Source organism: Mus caroli, chromosome 1 (genome assembly GCF_900094665.2).
Source record: "Mus caroli chromosome 1, CAROLI_EIJ_v1.1, whole genome shotgun sequence".
Taxonomy (NCBI): domain Eukaryota; kingdom Metazoa; phylum Chordata; class Mammalia; order Rodentia; family Muridae; genus Mus; species Mus caroli.
This window is the reverse complement of record NC_034570.1, coordinates 65,770,174-65,793,035: the sequence shown is the minus strand read 5'-3', so window position 1 is coordinate 65,793,035 and position 22,862 is coordinate 65,770,174. Positions and strand designations below refer to the sequence as shown.

At 45.9% G+C, this 22,862-nt stretch overlaps 1 protein-coding gene across 1 annotated transcript in view; it reads left to right on the top strand.

Moving 5' to 3' along the window:
- The window catches only part of Mreg (melanoregulin), a 53,484-nt gene extending 30,628 nt beyond the window's left edge, over positions 1–22,856 (top strand). Inside the window, exons 3-5 of the mRNA XM_021168932.2 lie at positions 19,614–19,704; positions 21,302–21,465; positions 22,586–22,856. Of these exons, the coding sequence (XP_021024591.1) occupies positions 19,614–19,704; positions 21,302–21,465; positions 22,586–22,720 (390 nt within the window). The 3' untranslated portion in view covers positions 22,721–22,856. The remainder of the gene's footprint in view (positions 1–19,613; positions 19,705–21,301; positions 21,466–22,585) is intronic.
- Positions 22,857–22,862: the final 6 nt, after the last annotated feature.

Genomic DNA, 22,862 nt, shown 5'->3' with positions numbered 1-22,862 from the left:
ATCAGTCACATGTGTGTTTGCAGTGTCACGTCAGTCGCTTGCTGTCATGTCAGTCGCTTGCAGTGAAGCCAGTCGCCTACTCCAGAGCTTTATTGTAGCGCCCCCCCCCCACTCTGTCCTTGTAAACATTCCTGCCCTGTCTCCTGCCCTCTGTTTGTCTTGCTTCTCTCAGAATAAATGAAGTCAGCTCTTAATCGCACGGAACACTTGAGAGGCTCACCACTGACCCACTGGGACCTCCTGCTGTCAGTGTGACTCAGCTGCGGGGATCACGGGAGGGTTCTGAAGAATATGCAGAAGAGGCGTGCATGCGGCTTGTTTGCTGGCTTTGATTGCTCCTGTATGGGAAATAGGAGCTCCTTCAGTTCTGGAGGGGGTGGAGAGCTGCACCTCAGCCTTCAGGTCCCCAGGGTACCGGGGAAGGGAATCATCAGGGTGCAGGGCTCCTGGATACCTGTTGTTCCATCAGCAATTGTTACGCATGCTGGTTTGGCTGTGCCACTTTATGGTTGTGCAGTTTAAGAGTCAATCCATGTAGCTAATGAATACCAGCAGGCACAAATAATTGCCAAGTTTAATTATGGATCGGGTGAGGAAAAGTCACACCCAGCTTTTTTCCCCCTAGTTTATTGTCTTTGTTATCAAAGCACTTAACTCGGGGTAATTTTCTGTGGGCCTGAGTTAAGAAGAGCTGAGCTCCTCTTTCCCTAAGCCGTGTGTGTTTCGTTGTAAAGCAGCTTCCAGCGTGCAGGAAGTGTGCGCTGGGGCCACAGGTTGCTAGTCCTGGCTGTGCAGTGTGTGACTCAGATCCAGGAGATCTGACACCCTTGATGGTTACCCAGACCCAGGTAACCCAGGCCGGCCATCCCAGAGGGGTGTGGTGGACGCAGCCTTTCCTACAGCCACCGCATCTTACCTGTTCACTTGTCCAACGGAATGTGCTTCTGTTTCTTCAGGCTTCATTTTTACCTGATTTTCTTTTTGTCCCCTAACTTCAGTTGACCTTACCAGAAGAAATATTGAAAATAGGTGCAAAAGGGTAAATCTAGACGTCCCTGGGGGACGTGGCCTTCTTAGCTGTTCACTCTGGTCTCTTTCCAAACGGCCACATAAACTTTGGGGGACTCTGAGGAGCTCTAAGAGTGGGGATGTCAGGGGCTTGCAGAAAAAGACTTGAGACTGTGGGCTGGGTTTTAATCCAGGCTTGACAGTCTGCAAAAATAAATAGTAAAATACTTGGTCATATTATATTGAGTATGCTCTTTTTGTGCATAAAGTTGGTAAATGTCACTAATTTTTTCTAATGGTGTGTGTGTGTGAGTGTCTGTGTGAGTGTGTATGTGTGTGAGTGTCTGTGTGAGTGTGTGTGTGTGTGTGTCTGTGTGAGCTACTGTGTGCAGTCACATTTCATTGTGTCTTTTCTTCCCCAGGCAGAGGATTGGAAGGAATGGGTTATATGTAGGGATGGAAGCAGAGTCTTTTAAGTAGGATCGTCCTATCCTCTTGGTGATCAGAAAGGAGAGTGTCCTCTGCATGCAAAACTGTCCCTTTCATAATCTTTAAGGAATTCTCCAATCATAGCCTCCAGTGTGTTTGTCAACAAGTCCCACAACCTTGGTTTTTTTTTTTTTTTTTTTTTTTTCCTTCTTCTCTTCTCAGCTTTCTATGTAAGTGAGTGTCCACTTTGAGGCCTAGCTCAGCTGGGAGTTTAAATAAAGCAGATGTTAGGAGGAATTCAGCTGTGGGGGGGATGAATTTAACCTGTATTACAATTTTTTTAGTGTTAAGCACTCATTTAAACATTGTCCTATTTATTTTTATGTATGTATGTATGTAGGTGAGACATGTGAACGCCAAGGAACACACATGGAGGTCAGAGGACAGTCTCTAGAGTCAATTCTCTTTTTCTGCCATATAGGTATTATGGGCTAAATTCAGGTTGGCAGCAAGCAAGTGCTTTTACACACTGGAGCTATCTCACTAGCCCCAAAGCATTCATTTCTTAACATTTAATTATTTTTTTTATTTACTAATTTTCTTGTTTGATAGTTTCATACACTTGTATACATATATAATATATTCTGTTTACTTTACCCTCCCCCCAATTCATTACTTCATGGTTTTGTTTTGTGACCTATAATCAGGGCCATTTGTGTAACCATTGGATTGGAATTCTCCCTTGAGACCTAATGGGATCCTCAGGGTTTTCATAGTTGAAGACAGTGAATTTGCCTGAATCTAATCCTACCAGAGCGTTGAGCACGGAGTGCCGGGGCCTTCTGTATCTCCTCATCCATGTCTGACGGTTGCAGAGCCTAATCTTGTGTGTGCCTTGTGCAGTATATAAAACCGCTGAGTTTGTGACTGGGATAAGGGTGTCTTGCCCTAAAGATGCCATTTTATTCCCAGCACTTGGGAGGCAGAGGCAGGTGAATTTCTGAGTTCGAGGCCAGCCTGGTCTACAGAGTGAGTTCCACGACAGTCAGGGCTACACAGAGAAACCCTGTCTCAAAAAAACCAAACCAAACCAAACCAAACCAAACAAAAAGATGTCATTTTACAGCCCGTCTCTTCATTTTTAATTTCTTCATTTTTAATTTCTTCTGCCCCCTCCTCAGTGTTCCCTGAGCCTGTGTGAGAGAGGATGGCATAAATGACTCTGGGCTGCTACTTTGCAGTGTGGAGAGAAGAAACTGAACCCGTCCACAGTCATACTCCATATGAAGAGCCTGGTCTGCCCAGTGCGTTCCTGCTGGGCTGTCAGGCACCGCCGTGGGAAAGGTTGCCCTGACTTGAGGACTGACTTACATGGATTAAGGTTGAAACAGCGTCCCCACCTTCTGAACCCCACTAGCTTGGGATCCAGGATTCCCTGGGATGGAGACAAAGTCCTGAGGTTGGAGGCCAAGGCACCGCACACAGATAGTTAGCACCGGAGCAGTCTTTCTGAGGTGGTGAGGGCAGACCGTGGGCACCCCGGGGATGCCCAGAACGCCGTTGCCATCCGATAGACAATGTAGGGAATTGGAGAAATGGTGTCCTCCTCTCTGCTGGCAGATCCCTGGGTGGTGTTGAAACACAGTCCTTCACCCCACTGCCTCTACCTGCTTCTCTGCCCTAGTTTCTAAAGGGCAACTCTTGTTCCTCTGTTTCTGCTGCTTCCTACCTCTTTTGACTCCTGTGGCTGCAGAAGGCTGAGGGCAGAGTGATATAAAACCACTGGGAAGCGAAGCGAGCAGAGTGCCTGCTCGTTTGTCTGTCCTTTTCCCTGAAGACCAGGACGTTCTCATCTGTCTTTCCTTTATTTGTCTGTCTCTGTCTTTATGGGAACCTCTCATCGGTCGCACTGGTCACTAGGAGAGCATTGGGTTCCTGGAGTTAGAGTTGTGGGGAGCTGTGGGCTCCCTGATGTGGGTGCTGGGTCTGTGGAGAGAGCAGCAGTCCTCGTTCCTGCTGAGCCACATCGCCAGCCCCATATGCTATTCACTTTAGTAGTTTAATCTGTATCTTACCTGTTCGAAGTGATCTTTGGGCTAGATAGAAACTAGTAGGTGTGCACACTGAAACATTTCAGAGGGACACTCTCGCAGCGCACTCTCCTCCCTCCACGTGCAGGTGGCCGTTCACTCTGCTGCTTTTCAGCCAGTTGTGGAAGCTGATGCTGTGCTTATGGCCTGATATTTAACATTCACTGTCTTACCCTGTTTTCTGTTGCTAAGAAGAATATCTGAGATTTAGTAATAAGCAAATGAAACACTTTTGTTCTGGATCCTGTTTGGGAATGTGGTGCTGATGGGGGATGGGGGGCTTGTGCTGTCAGCTCATGACAGACAGCAGAGTGGTAGGAGGGCAGTTTCAGAAGTACAGAACACAACAAGGGAGCCCTTACTTTATAATAACCCTTTCCAAGGCAACCAATTATAGTGGTTCGAGCAGAGTGCCCTCCACAGTCTTGGGTATGTGAACACGGGGCTCCCATTTGCAGGTGCTGCTTGGGTGTGGGGGTGTTAGGTGATCCAGCCTTGATGGAGGGAGTATATCATGGGGGTGTGGTTAAAGTGTATAGCAGTGTGGAGGGGGCTTTGAGAGTATGTAGCACTGGGGGGAGGGGCATTGAGAGTGTGCACCTATAGCCTCACCTTACTTCCACTTTACTGTCTGTCCGCTTTGAACTTGCAGTTGAGGGTGAGATCTCTCAGCTTTATGCTCCCCCACCATACCTCCCCACCATGGTGGACCCTCATCCCTCTGGAAACCATAAGCCCAAATAAACCCTTCCTTCTGTAAGTCGCCTTGGTCATGACATTTTATCACAGTAACAGAAACAACTAAGACACCCATTCAGCCCTTTGAGATGGCTCTTCATCCTCTCATTGAGAGTGGGGCTCCTGTGACATAATCCCCTCCACGGTCCCATCCTGTCCAGTGCTGTTACATTAGCAGTGACACTTCAACCCAGGAGTTGGTGGAACAAGCCATATCCGAAGCCCATAGCATGGGTGGTGTGCTTCTGAGAGAGCGCTTTTGCTTGTGTTCTTCACAAGGTGAGAAGTTCTCATCCTATGGATGAGATAGAAGGCACCGAGGCCATGTGGCTTGCTGGTAACGGATGGAGATTGGCTCAGATCCAGAGCCCGTGCCCTTTGCTGCAATCTTCTGCATCAGTGGCTGTGGCGATCAGTAAGAAACTTTTGCTGTAGAGACCTGGTTTTAAAGCTCACACTTCACAGATGGATTTGAGATATTTTTGTGATTTCAGTGGGTATATTATTAGCTCACTGCGGTTGCTGGATAAAGTACCATGAACTGGGTGGTTTTAACGACAGGAATGTATTCTCCCAGAGTTCTGTAGGCCCCAGGTCTGGGATCACAGACTGGTTTCTTCTGAGGGCTCCTAGATGTGATAATATCGTACCATCCCGTGTCTTTACATCAGTGTGCAGTCTCTGTGTGCAGATCTGTGTCTCGACTTTTCATACGTCATTCTTTTATAGTCTCATTGGAATAGGACTCTTCCCTACGACCTCATTTCTATTTCATTATTTTCAAATAAGGGCTCATTTTTAAGGAACTGGGAGTTAAGATGCTTACATGAATGTCTTAAGGGACACACACAGATCAGCCCATAGTGGTGAGCGTGTCAGTAGAACATAGCTCTTCCTTTTGGTATCCAGACACAGCAGTAAACGTAGGATCTGTGTTTAAGGATCTTATATTCTAAGGGGAGAACGGGTAAGTATGATGTTGGGTAGTGACAATCACTTTGAAATCGAATGATGGGAGAGGGTGAGCTCTCTGAGGAAACAGCCTATCCAGGGGCTCCAGGGCACTGCAGCATAGGAAGAGGAGGCAGGCCCTGTGGCTTCAGAGGAGCAAGGAAGAACCACGCAGTCAGAGCGAGGATTTTTAACTTTTACCTTTGCAAATGTTTTTCTTTCTCACTAATTCTGGATGCATTTTGTATCTGGGAAACTCATTCCTTGGAGTCATGAGAAAGCTTAGTGGTGACTTCCTCTTCCATCCCTGTGTGTGACTCAAGTCTCTTAGCCACCCCTAGACATGGGTAGGCACTGTCTGCCCTTTGTTTTCCTGGACTGTGTTTCCTAGGATGTTTGTGCAACCCACGGCTCTGGGAAGTGGATGGAGGTTGGGCCTCCTTCTGCTACAAAGGGCGGCCAGGCTCACTGTTCACTGTAAAAAATGTGTGAGTCCCCTAACATTGGAGATTCTTTCCTCTACATCAGTGGGTCTCAGCCTTCCTAGTGCTGTGACCCTTTGATACAGTTCCTCATGTTGTGCTGACCACCATGAAATTATTTTTGTTTCTACTTCATAACTGTAATTTGCTATGAATTATAATGTAAATATCTGATACGTGCAGGATATCTGATATGTAACCCTGGTGAAAGGGTGGTCTAATCTCAAAGGGATGATGACCCATAGGCCGAGAGCCACTGCTCTAAGGCATGTCCAGGTGTCTTTTGTCCCTCTTCGTGGCACTGTGTAGAAATCAAGGCTTATGGAGATGGAATAAACATACTGATACAGGGGTGGCAGAAATGGCCTGCATTAAGAATGTTTGCTGGTTTTAGTTCCCAGCACCTATTTGATAGCTTTTAATTGCCTGTAACTCCAGTTTCTAGGCCTACACACACACCCACATCCACACACAATAAAAAATACATTTAAAAAGAAAATTAAAAAGAAATACATTTTAAAAATGGAATGGGGGGCACGGAGGAGGGGGGAGCCAGGCACTTGTGGTGCACGCCTTTAATCCCAGCACTTGGGAGGCAGAGGCAGGTGAATTGCTGTGAGTTCGAAGCCACTCTGGTCTACAGAGTGAGTTCCAAGACAGCCAAGACAGCTAGGACTACACCAAGGAAAATGGATATAAGAATCTTGTGCTTTTTTTTTTTTTTTTTTTTTTTAAACTGGCACTGGTGAAATCGAGAGCAGAATCAGCCTCTAAGTGGGAAAATCACAGAGGCGCAGATGTAGTAAGATGTACCTGAGAGTGTGGTGTGGGCTGCTGGAAGGATAAAATGTCAGCCATAGCCAAGGGCCGGTGAGAGCTTCTCAGGGGACAGTCACGGGTTTCACAAATTTTTCTCTTTTAAAAAAAATTATTTATTCTTATTTTATGTGCATTTGTGTTTTGCCTGCATGTATGTCTGTGTGAGGATGCCAGATCCCCTGGAACTGGAGTTACAGACAGTTGTGAGCTGTCGTGTGGGTGCTGGAAGAACAGCCGTTGCTCTCAGCCACCGAGCCATCTCTCCAGCCCCCTCTTCACAAGTCTTGACACCCTTAAAATAGCTTTCACACTGCCTGTAATGGAGATGGTCACCGGCCAGTGCTTTCCGAATATGTTTGTGGTTTTCAGGTTTTTTTTTTTTTTCATTATCTCTGCAACTTTTCACCCCAAACTGAAACCAAGACACTGACAACATGACAACTTTGGTTGAAACGGGGTCCCAGTCTAGATCTCCCCATGTTAGGCAGCTCCCAAGAGATCCCTGTGGAAACTGCCCAACTTGGTTCTCAAATCAGTGGTGTTGAGCCAGCAAACAGCCTTTTACAATTCAGATCTGATAGCTACAAAGGATACTATATTAAACTGTTAGTGGAGAGAGATTATATTTTAGGGAAAAAGTTAACTTACCACTAACTAATGGGGCCATGATATATGCCTGTGCTTGAAGTGGAAGCTGTCCCCCCTTTTTTTAAATTAAAAATAATTGTGCGTGCACGCGCGCGCGCACACACACACACACACACACACACACACACACACACACACAGAGGACAGCTCACAGCTGTCTGTAACTCCAGTTCCAAGGGATCTGGCACCCTCACACAGACATACATGCAGGCAAAACACAATGATCCAGTATGTAATATTGGTCAAAAATTTAAAAACTAATATTTATTATAATTAAAAATTGGTGTGTGTGTGTGTGTGTATGTGTGTGTGACAGCTGGTTCTTCCACCCTCCGTGGAATCTGGAGATTGAACTCAGATCAGAAGGTTTGCGAATGCTTTTCTTGTTGAGCAGTCTGGCCCACCCAGTTGTGGGCACCTTTAGAGTACACATTAGCTGTGAGTATCCTCCTGCATTTCCCTTCCAGCTCGCCAGCTGTTTTTGCAAGAAGAGTTTTATTGGCTCCTGGGCCTACCTGGTTGTTTACATACTCTCAGTACGGTGACAGGTGACAGAGTTGAGTTGCCAAGTGACTGAGAGCTAAAGTATTTAGTATCTGGCCCTAAGGAGAGCTAGATAGATGACAGACCCTGCTTGTGGTCCCTTAGGTTCCGAGAGTTTTATCTGGTCATGGTGGACTTGCCTGAATGGTCGTGTGATTTAATTTTCATATGAAAAGAGTGCAGAAATGGCTCCTTCCTTGGTGAGCCTTCTCAACCACGCTGATAATGAGAATTTGGAGGACGAGGTCAACTTTAGAATTGAGAATCTTGGATTTTTTTTTCATTTGTAGTATGAACTTTTTTTCATTTACTGACTTTTTTCCTTTGAATAGATGGATGATACAATGGTCCAGTATGTAATGTTGGTCAAAATTTTAAAAACTAATCTTTTTTATAATTAAAAATTGTGGTGCGTGTATGTGTGTGTGTGGGGGGTCGTCAGAGCTCGTTCTTCCATGGTTGAATCTGGGAACTGAACCCAGATCGTCAGGTCTGCAGTTGCTTTTACTAGCTGAGCAATCTAGCCCATCTAGTTGGGGGGCATCTTTAGAGTAAACAACGGCTTTAAGGTGTGTGGATGACTTCAAGGAAACAGCGTGGTTCAGATACCACAGGACTGACACACATGAGACTGTGAGCATGCACAGACCTGCACAGGTTCAAGCCACACCCCAAATCCCTGTGTTGAGAAGGGGGAGCCACAAAGCCCCATTGCTACCTAACCAAGAAGCTGTTTGCAACTGGTACCTGTGGGGGAAGGAGAACCAGTTTTCCCTGGTGAAATGTCACTGGGCTTAGTGACTCCAGGACAAGGCCTCATGCTGGGGGTGGTTTGGACTCCCTTTTGTGTCTGTGCTTTTTGTTTTGTTTCATATTTTTCTTTCCTTTCTTCCCTTCTTCCCTTCCTTCCTTCCTCTCTTTTTTGGGGGGTTGTTAAGTTTGTTTTTTTTGCTTTTCCTTAAGAGAGAAAGGAAGAGAGATGAAGTTGGGTGGGTAGGGAGATAACGGAGGACCTGAGGGAGGGGAAAGAATATGATCAAAATATATTCTATGAAAAATTTAAATACAAATTTAAAAATCCATAATCTTTAATTTCCAGCTATGTTAAAATGTACTCCAGTTTAGATTACTGTGATATCGCCTTTCCCCCTTATACTAATGGGATTTTTCAATCCTCTGGAATTGCCTTAAGGGCTTCGTTTAGTTAATGAGAACCTGCTCAGTTGATAAGGAGGCAGGCAGGTGACTGACAGGATGGACAAAGGTCTACAGAACAAGAGGGGGCTGTGTCTCCAGGATTAACCGGCCGCTTCCTGTTGGGTTGATAAGGAGACCGCACCTGTCTGTGCCAGTACCTGGTCAGGTAATGATCAGCATGTGTTATAGCCAGAGAGCTCCTGGGTGAAATCTGGACTGTCACTGCTTAAGTGGCTGTTTTTCCTTGAGGCCTATATCGACACATCCTTCTTCAGACTTAGTTAAGAGTAAACCCTAAATACCCAAGACCATATGCAAACAGCACACCATTTTATACAAGGGACATGAGCATCTTCAGATGCTGACATCTGACAACATGAAGTACACAATTTAAATATATCCTCCAGTATACTTCACATTACCCCGAATTGTGGCACCTCGTAAAATATAAGTAGCTGCCCACAGTCCGCCCACACATTTAAATTTGGCTGAGGTCTTTGAAGTGGTCTATATCATGACACATTCTAGGTGTATGAAGTGTGACGTGGCCATTTCTGCCTTGCTAGAAATACTAAGTCTCCCTGTGAGCAGGACCTTGTCTTATTGTCTTTTGCCTTTGGTGACAGCAGTAGATTGTCATCTTTCCTTCAGCAGCTGGAGCCCCAGAACTCTGAGGTAGTTAGGCATACTTGTGACTCACAGAAAACACTGCTTCCTCTGGCAGCATCGGTGACATCACATTCTGGGTTGTAACGCTGTAACCCTGATGAGGCCTGAGACGCAGCCGCCCTCCCATCCCCCAGACACAAGGAGCTAGCCCTTGTGTACTGACTAGCAGTCCCTTCCCCAGGCTTTGACGGAATACTTGGGCAGTGATAAGAGCTAAGAGCTACCTTTTGGCTTAATCTGATTAAAACCAAATAAGGAATTAGGTCAGAGTCCTTGGACTCTAGTGCAGTCTGTTTGCAGAACTCTAGGGGAGAGAGATAACAGAGCAGAAATAAACAAGGGGGTGGGAAAAGCACTGCTCTGCATTTGCCTTTGACCTTTCTAGGTCAACACCCCGCTTCTGGACTGAAGCAGATGAACAGTGGAGCCGAGGTGGCACCCAGGGCAGATGTGTCATTCCAAGGTGCTCCAAGGCCGTAACCCCAGGATGGTATTCGGGTCTGGTTGGCATGTATACAGACTGCCCCCAAAGTTTTCCTTTATTCATCTTCGAAAGGTTGGCGTCATTTTAGGTGGACCTCAGAGCCTGCTGGTACAGCAGCAACCTAGGGCTGATGGCGTCATGAATGCCTGTAAAATCTGATGTTGTGTGACTTTTCCTGGGGAGATGGTAAATAAATGTTTGTTTATTCACCCCAGATAAAGAGCGACCAGTGTAGGGATTCTGTCCAAGTCCAGGACCGATGAGTTTATTGGAGTTAATTACAGGAGATGGGTGACTCACCACTATGAAACCACACCCTAGTCCATTGTCTTCTTCTGACCTGGTCACAGTTGGAATCTAAGGGAGCCTTCTAATTCCTGTGAGGCTCCTGAGGTTGTCCCCGCCCTCCAGGAGGAATGTTCACAGGCCTGATGTCCTGTGGGATATTGTAGATGCTCAGCTGCCAGGTAGTGGTGGTGATTTCCAACCTGGAGGAAACATCTATTATATTACACCAAGTTTCTCTTGGCTAGTAGATAGTTTTTTATTTATAAATTTTTAATAACTATAAATATATTGACTAGCTGATTGAAGTGTGTGTTAGCATATATGTGTGTGTGTGTTTGTGTGTGTGTGTACACACACATGCCATGGTGCATGGAGACCAGAGGACAGTTCCCAGGAGTTCTACTTCTTTTTTTTTTTTTTTTTTTTTTAGATTTATTTATTATATGTAAGTACACTGAAGCTGTCTTCAGACACTCCAGAAGAGGGCNCNAGATCTCGTTACNGATGGTTGTGAGCCACCATGTGGTTGCTGGGATTTGAACTCTGGACCTTCGGAAGAGCAGTCGGGTGCTCTTACCCACTGAGCCATCTCACCAGCCCGGAGTTCTACTTCTATGTACATTCTAGAGAATGGACTCAGATCATCAGGCTCAGTGGCAAATACCGGCTTGACCATCTCTCTCCAGAAAATAGTTCTAGAAGATCAGTAGGGAGGACCCAAGTGTTACAGATCCAGGCCCATTTTTTGCCCACTACATAGGATGTCAGTCATTGAAACAAATGAGCGTTTTGTTTGTTTTTTAGATAGAATCTTACAATTAGTCTCAGTGCCTGGAACTCACGGTGTAGACCAGGCTGATCTTACACAAAAGCACTCACTCCGTCTCTTCCTTTTTCACGCCGGAGTTATCGGCCTTCACCACGGTGCCTGGATTAAAATGATGAGCTCCTACCCCCTCTCTTTTTCTATTTTGTTTTGTTTGTTTGATTTTCTAGACAGGATTTCCCCGTGTAGTCCTGGTTGTCCTGTAATTCCCTCTGTAAAACCAGGTTGGCCTCACTCGAACTCAGAGATCTGCCTGCCTCTGCCTCCTAAGTGCTGGAATTAAAGACGTGTGCTACAATGCCTGTTGAAATGATGGATTTTTCAGAATAGGAAGAGTTTACTCATGAGAGAGCCAAGTGTGTGTGGTCAGGAGAGCAGGCCTCAGCCATTCCTGTTCTGGGATATGGTTTAGGGTGTTTATGGCTAACAGAGCTGGGTCGTCTGGGTGTGAGAAGGTGACTGCAAGTAAGGAAAGTTGAAAAAAATAATTGGTGGTCTGTATATGTGTAATCAAACTTCATGTCTCTTCTCATTCAGAAAACATTGACATTTGCATGTGCTTTGGTCCTGTGACTTCGACTGCAGTATCAACCATTATGAGCCACTCCCAAGTCCCTAGAAAACAGCTGTAGGCATATGACCCTATGGAGAGGTGTTAACTGTAACACAGCTCACGAGAGGGTAGTGCTACACAACGTCCACAGCTGGCGATGAAACTGGCAGCAAGCAGCAAGAGCTGGAAGGCTTGTCCCCTCAGGCTCATGGCTCATGGTGCAGTTCCAACAGCAGAAGCCGCTTCTGTTCCTAACAGCGTCTGCTGAGGCTAGTGAGACCTTCATCAGAGTCTGACCCAGTCAGCTGAAAGGCTCATCTCTATCAGCTCTGGTTACCAGCAACTAGGCTCTCCTTTCTAAGACAGAGTGCCCCATGGTAGCAACGTACGATGGCTGAAGCCATAAAGCTACATGTTGGGGAGACAAGTCCCAGAGCCCCCATAGGCCTAAGTGCCAGGGCCCTAGACACTGACCCCTCTTGGACTGAATACCTTGTCACCGCCCTCCTCAAAGCTTCGTCTAGGCTGATACTTATCCTTTAATGCCTTGGGTTTCTCTGTCCTGTCATTTGAGCCTGTCGCCTTTGGGACAAGGCAGATGGCAATGAGTGGACCAGCTGTCTAGGAACAGTGAAATATAATCCTGTCTTTCCCGCCTCACAGCATGTCTAATGGACAGAGAGAACAAGCTTTGAGGGTACTGAAAGGCAGTGCCCCTTCTGCTCAGGTGACACTGGCCAGTCCAGGGAGGTTTGGAGGGAACTCTGAGCTTCCTGTGCATAGTCACCTGGCTGTCACCCAGTCTGTTTCTGGAACCAGGCTGCATGAGATCTGGCTGCATTGGCCTTCTGCCTGCTGCTGGAGTAGCGAGCACCCAGAGATCAGAGGAGGGTCGCCCCTCTGCACAGTATGTCTCTTTGAATCTTCATTTCCATACCACATTGGTGATAGAGGAACAATATTGTGGGCTAAATTTGGGTCTGATGTATTTACTGGCAACTCCTTGAGAAATAATGGGACTTGGGAAGCAAATAGTCTTGGATTTAAATTTAGGCTTTCTACTCCATTAGCTTGGTTTACCTCACAGAGTCTTTCCCTAACAGGTTTCTACTATAAATCCTCTTGGACTTTCTTCTGAACGATGCTGAATGTGGAGGGGCAGGTCAGGGTCTGCGACACAGTGTGAAAGACGTGTCTGAAAAGTGCCCTTCAACTCGCAAAGGCCTGATCAGATGCAGAGGGGGAGGGCTAATGGACTATTTGGTTTTATTCTATCTTCATTGAATTAATTGTTTTTCAAATATATGAGAGTCAAAGCACCTTACTAAATAAATGTGCCATGTTCAAAATAGAAAAGGACCACATGGTATACATCTTCTTATATTTATTTATTGTGCGTGTGTGCGCACACATCCACTCATGCTGCCAGTGCACACGTAGAGTGAGAGTTGGCTGTCTGCCTCCACCCTGGAAGTGAACCCCGGGAATGAAACTTAGGTCTTCACGTTTGCCAGCTGGAGCCCTGCACTCACGGAATCACCTAGCTAGCCCATGAGTGGCTCATTCCGCTAAGATGTAATGCTGTTTCTAGGTTTAAAAAAGACACTATGTCACCTACGGCACTTGGCGTCCTCTTGCATCTTATGTGCACTTGGACTCTGCAAGCCCCCTGGAGGATGCTTGGTTAGAAAGGACGACATAGGACATGGATGGACTCAGGGTCTAGTGTCTAAGGAGCCTGCACTCGAGCAGTAAAGGAAACCCTGCACATTCCAGTGTAGCAGTGTACTGACAGTAAAACTACAACATCGTTCATGAAGGAGCCGAGGGAGTGCGAGGGAAGAAGCATTACTTTCGGGTAAACTGGAAGAGGTGGTGGCGTTTGAGCTGAATCCTGAAGGCTAAGTAGGATGCTGATGTAGGGGAATGAGGACATGATCATTCTTGGTCCAAGGCATAGAGGGCCAACACATACTAGAGGCAGTGTGTGTCTCAGCTCTGTCATCTCAACATTGGGGATTTAGGAAGAAGAAACAGGAGGACTGCTGCTAGTTCCAGGAAAGCTTGGGCTACGATAGTAAGAACATATCCAAAACAAAGGGATGTGTGTGTGTGGGGGATCCTGTCATTTGCAATAGTGTGGATGATCATAGAGGTCATTGTTTTATGATCTAAAAGGGGTAAGCCAGGGCTGGAGAGATGGCTCAGTGGTTAAGATTACTGACTGCTTTTCTAAAGGTTCTGAGTTCAAATCCCAGCAACCTCACGGTGGCTCACAACCATCCGTAAGGAGATCTGACACTCTCTTCTGGCGTGTCTGAAGACAGCTGCAGTGTACTTATGTATAATAATAAATAAATCTTTGGGCAGGAGCAAGCGGGGCCTGAGTGAGTGGAGTCAGAGCGAGCAGCAGTGCTGAAGTTCAATTCCCAGCAACCGGTTACGTGAAGGCTCACAACCATCTGTACAGCTACAGTGTATCATATACATACAATAAATAAATCTTAAAAAAAAAAAGGATTAAGCCAGACACACAAACACAAATACGGTCTGCCTTTATTTTCATTTGGACTCAGAAGTGGCAAATTTTTATAAGCAGAGAGTAGAATTGTGGTATCAAAGGTTGGAATGGTGACCAGGGAAACACTAGTGAAAGAATACAATGTTTTAATTTTTTTAAGAATTATTTCATTTTTATGTGTGAATGTTCTGCTGGCATGCATATTTGTACACTTTGTGCACACCTTGTGCCCACCGAGGTCAGACGTGCGCATCAGATCACTTGGAACTGGAGTTTTACGGATGGTTGTGAGCCACCATGTGTGTGCTAGGAACTGAACCTGGGACCTCTGCAAGAGCAACAAGTGCCCTAAGCTGCTGAGCCAGCTCCCCGGCCGTGGGGAATACAGTGCTTTGATTTAGTGCAGGAGAAAAGTGGTCTGTGTTAGTTAGGGCTTCTATTGCTGTGGAAAGACGCCATGACTACTGCAACTCTTATAAAGGAAATCATTTTTGGGGGTTGGTTTATAGTTCAGAGGGTTTTTAGTCCATTGTCACCATGGCAGGATTCATGGCAGTATGCAGGCAGACCTGGTGCCGGAGAAGGAGCCAAGTGTCCCACATCTGGTACCACCTCGCCTGGCTTGCGCTTCTGAAGCCTCACACCCTTGTTCCAGTCACACTTCTTCCAATCATTGCACCCCTCAAGTGCCTGTGGGGGCCATTTTCATTCAAATCATCACACGGCCTATGGAGCTTAAATCAGTGCTCATGGTTGTGGCCAGCTTTGAGTGCAGCTGGAAGATGGTGATGCGAGATGACTTTGTATTTTCTCTCTCTTTCACACTTTCGTTTTAGCCTTTAAAAAAAAAAGATTTATTCAGACACACCAGAAGAGGGCATCAGATCCTATTACAGATGGTTGTGAGCCACCATGTGGTTGCTGGGAATTGAACTCAGGATCTCTGGAAGAGCAGTCAGTGCTCTGAACCACTGAGCCATCTCTCCAGCCCCTGTTTTAACCTTTGTATCAGTTAATTCTAATCTGATTTGACCACCCAAAGAGAAGAAACCCTGTGTCCCTCCCCGCAGTGTAGCTGCAAACATCCCCAGGTGTTTGGTTCCCAGGAGTTTCACAGAATTAATTCTGCATTATTCTTTCTGCCGGATGCTACTTTCTTATTCTTAATATTTAAGGCCATCACAGCACGCCGACCACAACACGCCGTTTCGGGAGTTATGGGAAAGCAAGTACAAGTTAAGACAATGAAACCTAATGTTTGGTGCTTAAGGGAATGAAATTCTCCAATGAAAGTTTTTTCACTGATTTTTAATTTTTATTTTCAAGTTTTGTCCAGCCTAAAAAGCAAATCGTTAGAATTTAAGAGTTCTAGAAGCGCATCAAGAACTTGCTCCTTTTTAGTGTAAAGAAATAGTTTTTTTTCCCCAGATATGAAGAATTGTAATTGGAGGAGATTATATGTGTTGCCATCCCTCACCCCCCTCACGTTCACTCTGTTACTTAGAGCACTGTGTTTAAGGGGAGTTCCGTCTCCTCTGACCAGCCATTCTGTTAAATCCAGTTTTCAGTTACATTCAGTTACTCAGGCTTCTGCTAGTCTCGGAATTGTATTATTATGTCAAAAGAAGATAATGATAGTGGATTAAATGGATGTGCCAAAGCTTGATCCCATCCATCTATGTGCAGGTTATTTACAGTAGGCAATAACAGTAGCCTATAACTATTACAGTAGGCTGGGATCCAGGGCTGTGTCACAATCTGAGGGTGAGTAGGTAAGACGTTAGTCCCTAGTGGCCTTTATCCTCTACTCTACAGAGCTTAGCAGCAGTAAGAAGAGACACAGGTCATCCGAGCACCAGTTGCATCTTGTAATGTTACTGTCTGGGTACAGGACCCAGGTGTGGGATTCTTGATCCTTGGTAGTCACTAGCTACAGCTCAGCCTGGGGGTTGAGGCTCTTGGCTCTGAAATTAGGACCACTCTCTGGAGCTGTTGTGACGTTTCTGGCTCTTACAGACTTTTATACCCCCCCCGGTCAAGATTTATTTATTTATTTATTTATTTATTTATTTATTTATTTATTTATTTATTTATATGTATTTTGCCTGCATGTATGCCTATGTACCACATGCATGCAGTGCCCTCAAAGGCCAGAAGAGGGCATCAGAGTCTCTGGAACTGGAGTTAGAGACGTGAGCTGCCATATAAAAGTGCTGAGCACCAAATCCAGGTCTTCTGCGAGAACAGCAAGTGCCCCTAACCACTGAGCCATCTTCTCAGCCCGTACTGGCCCTCTCTTACCGACTTTGGTTCTGTCCTGACTGCTCTGGAACTTTTCTTTACAGACCCTCTTCCCGTATGTAGTCAGCCACGGCCAGGACTTGGGGTACCTGTGACAATAAACAGGAGCTGGGGGGAGGGTGTCACCATGTGGACTGTCCTTGGGTAGCTAGGGTTATTGAAGCACAGCATCCCTTGTCAGGCACGGGATGGAGTCTTGGAGGGCGGATGAGATCACCGTTGGAATTAGCAGGGTTCCCGTCTGGATACACTGGCAGTTGTTAGTGATCTGACGTCAGTGCTGGGAACCAAAGAGTACTCACTGCTCGTGCAAGAGCAGTGAGTACTCTTAGCTGCCAAGCCACCTCTGTTGCCCCGTGGTACTGTTTTCTAACTATATCTACACTGACTTGGAGTAGGGTGTATGCTGACTTCCATCTGAAGGCCTTAGAAACAACCGAGCTTCATAGCAAGCCATTGTGGTGTAGGTAGCATTGCAGATGAGGCACAGGCAGTGAAGTAGACTGGCAGACAGTCTGGCTCAGCACAGTATGTTGTATTGAGTCTTCACTTGAGTCCTATAAGGTCTTCCTGCTGAAAAGGCCTTGGCTCAAGCTATCCCTTTACAGATTATCCAGTCAGGGGAGCGGGTGTTGTCTAGGTGTGCTTTAATGTGATCCTAAGATGAGGCCAGGATTTTGTATTATTTATTTTTAAATTAAAAAAAATATTTTAGGTGTATGGGTGTTTTGACTACATGTCTCTGTGTATTGTGTGCATGCAGTGCCCCCAGAAACCAGAAGAGGGCATCAGAACTTCTTGGAACTGGAGTATCAGAGGGTTGTGCGCTAACATGTGATGCTGTAATTCAAACTTCAGTTGGGTCCTCTGGAGGAGCAGCTAGTGCTGCCATCTGCTGAGCCGCCTGTCCGTCTGTCCATGATTTCAGATGACTTAGTTAACTGCCTTCCCTTCTAAGACCTTTCTGTCATTGCTTCTAGGCACTGCACACCTGTACACGTGCTGTTGGCTTTTTATTTTTATTATTCTTTTTTTAAGGACTAGGGAATCCACAACGTTTTGCCTTAAAGAGATCAGCAGAAAGCCTTCTCACTGCATGTGCTCAGATGTAGTCATGACAGAGCTCACTGTATTTTGTTAGCTTCTCTTTTTCAAAGTGGCATCTTCTGATGCATTGGAACGGCAGCTTAAGCTCATCTTCCCTAGCTAGGCAGGAACGTTGAATGGCCATCTGCAAGGCACGTCTGTTTTGAAAGGAATTTAGCAGGGAGCGAGTGGTGTTGTTGAAGCCTTTTCAGTTCCAGGAGTCAAAATATTAAATAGCTCGAGTCTGAAGTCAGACGTTTAAAATGCTGCTCTCTGGAGCTGAGAGTGAAGACAGTTGTGTCTTTTCTAAGAAAGGAAAAGGTGTTCACTATGAAGTGAGCTTCCTTACAGAGAAGTCTCCTGAAAAGCAAATTCCCGTGACACCTGAAGACAGTGGTCCTCAGCCTTCTCAGTGCCGTGACCCTTTAATGCAGCTCCTCACGTGCACGTGTGGCGACCCCACCATAAAGTCATTCTGTTGCTACTTCATAACTGTAATTTGCTATTGTTGAGTCATAGTGTAAATATCTGATATGCAGAATATCTGATAAAAGGGTCAGAGAATGCTTAGGGCAGTGAAGACCTAAGATCCAGATTCTGTGTTAGAGGATCAACATGATGCCCATATTACCCAAAAGCTGATAAAAGGGGTTTTCAGAATGGTAACCTTTTAATGACTCCCCCTGTACCCAAACAGTTTACCACATCAAGAGTGATGCTAAGATAAGGTAGGGGAGACACGACTAGGAATCAGGATGCTTGGGATTCCTAGATCTCTATATATATCATCCTAATAGCACACTGAGATGTAGATTCTTGCTAATTTTTAAAAAGATTTATTTATTTATTTTATGTATATGAGTACACACTGTATCTGTACAGATGGTTGTGAGCCTTCATGTGGTTGTTGGGAATTGAATTTTAGGACCTCTGCTCGCTCTAGTCAACCCTGCTCGCTCAGGCCCAAAGATTTATTGATTATAAATAGGTACACTGTAGCTGTCTTCAGATGCACCAGAAGGTGGCATCAGATCTCATTGCAGGTGGTTGTGAGCCACCATGTGGCTGCTGGGATTTGAACTCAGGACCTTTGGAAGGGCAGTCTTTGAGTGCTCCAATCCACAGATCCATCGCACCAGCCCCCAATTCTTGCTATTTTTTTTTAAATGAACTTTATAGTAAAACTTAGGTTCAAACACCATTTCTAATATTTATTACCTGGAATATATTAGATTCATCATATAAATTATTTGAGCCTTAGTTTCTTCATCTATAAATTGCTCCAAATACATGAGTTTTATTAGATCTTTGTTGTAGATAGGCATTACCATTTTTTTCTTTCTTTTGGACATGCGTGCACATGCGTGAATGCATGCATGAACGGGGATGTGAGCAGTCTTCCTCAGTCACTTTTTGTCTTAGCCGTAGAGGTAGGTGTCCCAGTTGAAGCCAGAGCTCACCAGTTTGGCTAGTCTAGCTATCCAGGGACATGTTAATCCCCCTCAATATTTCTGCCTGTGAACACTGGAATTTTAGACCCATCCCTACGCCCATTGGGCTTCTGCAGGGCGCTGGGGATCTGAATTCTGGGCCTCAAGCTTGTGTGTGGTAAGTACTTGACCTGCTGAGACAACCTTCGTCCTAATGCTTTATACGTTACGTCATGACAGTGGTCACATGGAAACTTTACTATTGCTAACCACATTTTCAGGTAAGGTCACTGCAATGGAGAGAGTTGATAATCAGAAAGTCTAGGTAACATTTAGATATGACATCGCCTAGAAGCGGCGAGATTCTCCAGCAACAGCCGTTGATGGTGTTCCTGTCAGCTCTGCCTCACCTATGCCCCCCTTTCCTTTAGGATTATGGTATGGTCAGTGAAGAGAAGAACCACACGTTCTAGGCAACATGCAGATCAGAGACTCGATAGGGGGTTTAGGCCAGAGGGTGTGAGTAAAGTGAATTTTTATCTCTTTACAGGAATGGCAAAGACTCAACTATGATATCTACACCCTGCGGCAGATCCGCAGGGAAGTGAGGAACCGATGGAGACGAATCTTAGAGGACTTGGGTGAGTCTGAGAGATTGTGAAGCTGTGCTTTTCCATCTTGGTGTTGCCGGTCTGTCTTAGACCTGCCAACCACAGAGTACTGACATGGAGGCCTTTATCAGTTCTGAAAGCTTGTAGCTTAGGTGGGTTCCCAACCAGCTCCTTTACTTAAATTGGCCCATTTATGCTCATGTACGTCTGCCAGGAGCTCACTACCTCCTGAGTGCTTTTTCTCCCGACCCAGACTCTTTCCCAGAGTTCCTTACTCGGCCCAGAAGTCCTGCCTTTCCCTTCCAGTTTTGCAATAGGCCACTCCGCTCTTTATTAAATCAGTCGGCAGGCGATGGAGAAGATGTTTACAGAACGCTGAGATAGCTGATGCTTCATTGCACAGTGCACAGGAGATTATCTCAGCAATCTTTCTATCAAAAGATTGTCAGTCACTGACTAATTAAATTACCTTGTACTGATTAGGTCCTCAGCTTTTCTTTTATGCTCTCAAGCATAAACCTTGATTTTTCTGTTGTGCCCAGTCCATGTTACTTGGCCATATGACTTCATCTGTCCCCAAGTACAAGACAACACCAGGTAGTGAAGTCGTATGGGTGTTACTACATACTGTTTTTGTCATTATTTATTGACTGAGTTAGACAGAGAACGACTGTCCAAGTAGTAATAGCTTTATAAATATGACAGGTGAGAGAAATATTGTAAGAGATATTAAGACACAGTAGAAAATTCTCAAAGAAGCAAAAGGGAGAGAAAGTTGCAAGGGTGGGAAAATACACTTGGGATTATGGCAGACATTTAGTAGCGGCTTTTCTTAATTCTATTAGGATTAGATAAATTTGTCCCACACCATAAAATAAGCTTGGTCTAGTGTACAAAACTTAAGTGACCACCTTTAGAGTCTTGGATATTCTGCTTTGGGGTAACATGACCCTCTGTATTACAGATTCCCAGAGCTGGGTACCTGGATGGCAGCCCTTGCTGTCTTAGTTGGGACCAGTGAATAAGGCTCTTAACTTGCTCAGTTGGGACCAGTGAATAAGGCTCTTAACTTGCTCAGTGCTGCTACGGGATAATAGTTTACTTTTCACAAGTCACTCTGAGCAGTTTCATTCTTTGAGTCTTTTCTGTCTTTGGGAAAGTTAGCTTTCCACCAGTTGACTAGATTACCATGAGGATGTAAATGGGGGCTTGGAGATGTGGGGTCCTCCAGCACCTGAGCAGGCTGAGGAGAGGTGTAGGGATTCCAGGACAAGGCAGCTAACAAAGTGCCATGTCAGTCAGGGCCAGACCTCCTTTAACAGAGGGAAAAGGTAACAAGAAAAGCCAATAAAGAAAACAAGGAATAGTTTTAAGTAAAGAGCTTCCCCGCTCAGTGTGGGGACCAGCACACAGTAGTGCCGTTGACCTTAGTTTTCACTGTGCAGAACCCACACTTGGGTTCCTTTGTTTTATTTTATTTTATTTTATCTTCAAGACAGGGTTTGACTACTGAGTTATGGAATTAAAGGTGTGGGCCACCACAGTAGGCAGGATCCCTTAGCAATCACATCGATAGTATCACAGGACGGGCATTTCCTAGTGATGACTTTACATTCTTCTCATTTAGGCTTTCAAAGGGAAGCCGACTCTCTGTTGTCAGTGACCAAACTCAGCACCATGAGTGATTCTAAAAACACAAGGAAAGCCCGGGAGATGCTGTTAAAGCTGGCTGAAGAGACCTCCATCTTCCCCGCCAGCTGGGAGCTCTCTGAGAGGTACCTCTTGATTGTGGTAAGTGGTTGTCTTCCTCATCTGCCCTGTTTGGCTTTGCTTTCACTTTTTCTGTTATTTCCTGGGACAGCCATCCCAGCCTCACCAACTCCACCACAACAGTGGCGCGTGCTGCTGCCGTGGTATGCATCTGTGGCCTATGCCACCAGAGCCACCTGAAAAGCTTTAAGGGGAAGGATTTCTGGATCTCATCTGAAGCTCTGGAGGCTCAGGCTGTGGCCAGAGTCCTTTTTTCAGATGAGTCCTGCTGTGTGGTTAGTTTCAACCTTAGGTCAATTGCTCAAAGCATCTGTCCGGCCTGTGATTGACAGGCTTGGTGGAGGTGCTAGGGAGACAGTTTAGTCTGTCCTCCAGCACCCACTTTAAAAGCCTGATGTGCTGGCATTGCTCGAAAACTCAGGGCTGGGATACAGAGAAATAGATGGCTTAGGCTTGCTGGCCGGCCAGCCTGGATGGTCGGGTGCCTCCCGGCTCCCGGGGGGAGACTGACCCTGTTTTAGAAAATAGTGAAACAAAGGTTGGGTGGTTCTTGAGGAACAATACTGAAGGTTGACCTCTGGCCTTCGCATGCACACAGGCTCACCTGAACGCGCACAAGCACACGCGCGCGCGCGCGCGCACACACACACACACACACACACACACACACAGAGGCGCACAGGCTCACTTGACCACACACACAAACACGCACACACACACACACACACACACACACACAGACACACACACACACACAGAGGCACACAGGCTCACCTGACCACACACACACACAAACACACACACACACACACAGAGGCTCACCTGAACACACACAGACACACACACACACACACACACACACACACACACACGGGCTCACCTGAACACACACACACACACACTCCCCTGAACACATACCCCCCACCTCCTGCACATACATATGCTCACATTACAAAATATTGGTGGAAATGTCTCAGATAATGTAAATAAAGGGGTAAGGCAAGTCTCTAAGACTTGAAGTTTGTAACGAGTGTTTTACTTGCCTCCACGGCAGGCTTTATCATCTATTAAATTTCCTCATCGATATGGCTTGGTTTCTGACTTGGCAAGCTTGCTTTTCTCTTTTCGTCTTACACTGCAGGACCGGCTCATTGCTCTCGATGCTGCTGAGGACTTCTTTAAGATTGCTAGCCAAATGTACCCCAAGAAACCTGGGGTCCCATGCCTGGTGGACGGCCAGAGAAAACTGCACTGCCTTCCATTTCCAAGCCCCTGAAGGGAGGCCCAGAAGAGCGGAGTTCTTTTACCACGACACAGGAATTTACCAAAGTTGGACGGCTGCCTGCGGTTTCGAGCGAGCCAGGAGAGGGCTTTCTCCAGTCAAACACTATCGTGAATCCTACAAATATAAGGTCTTC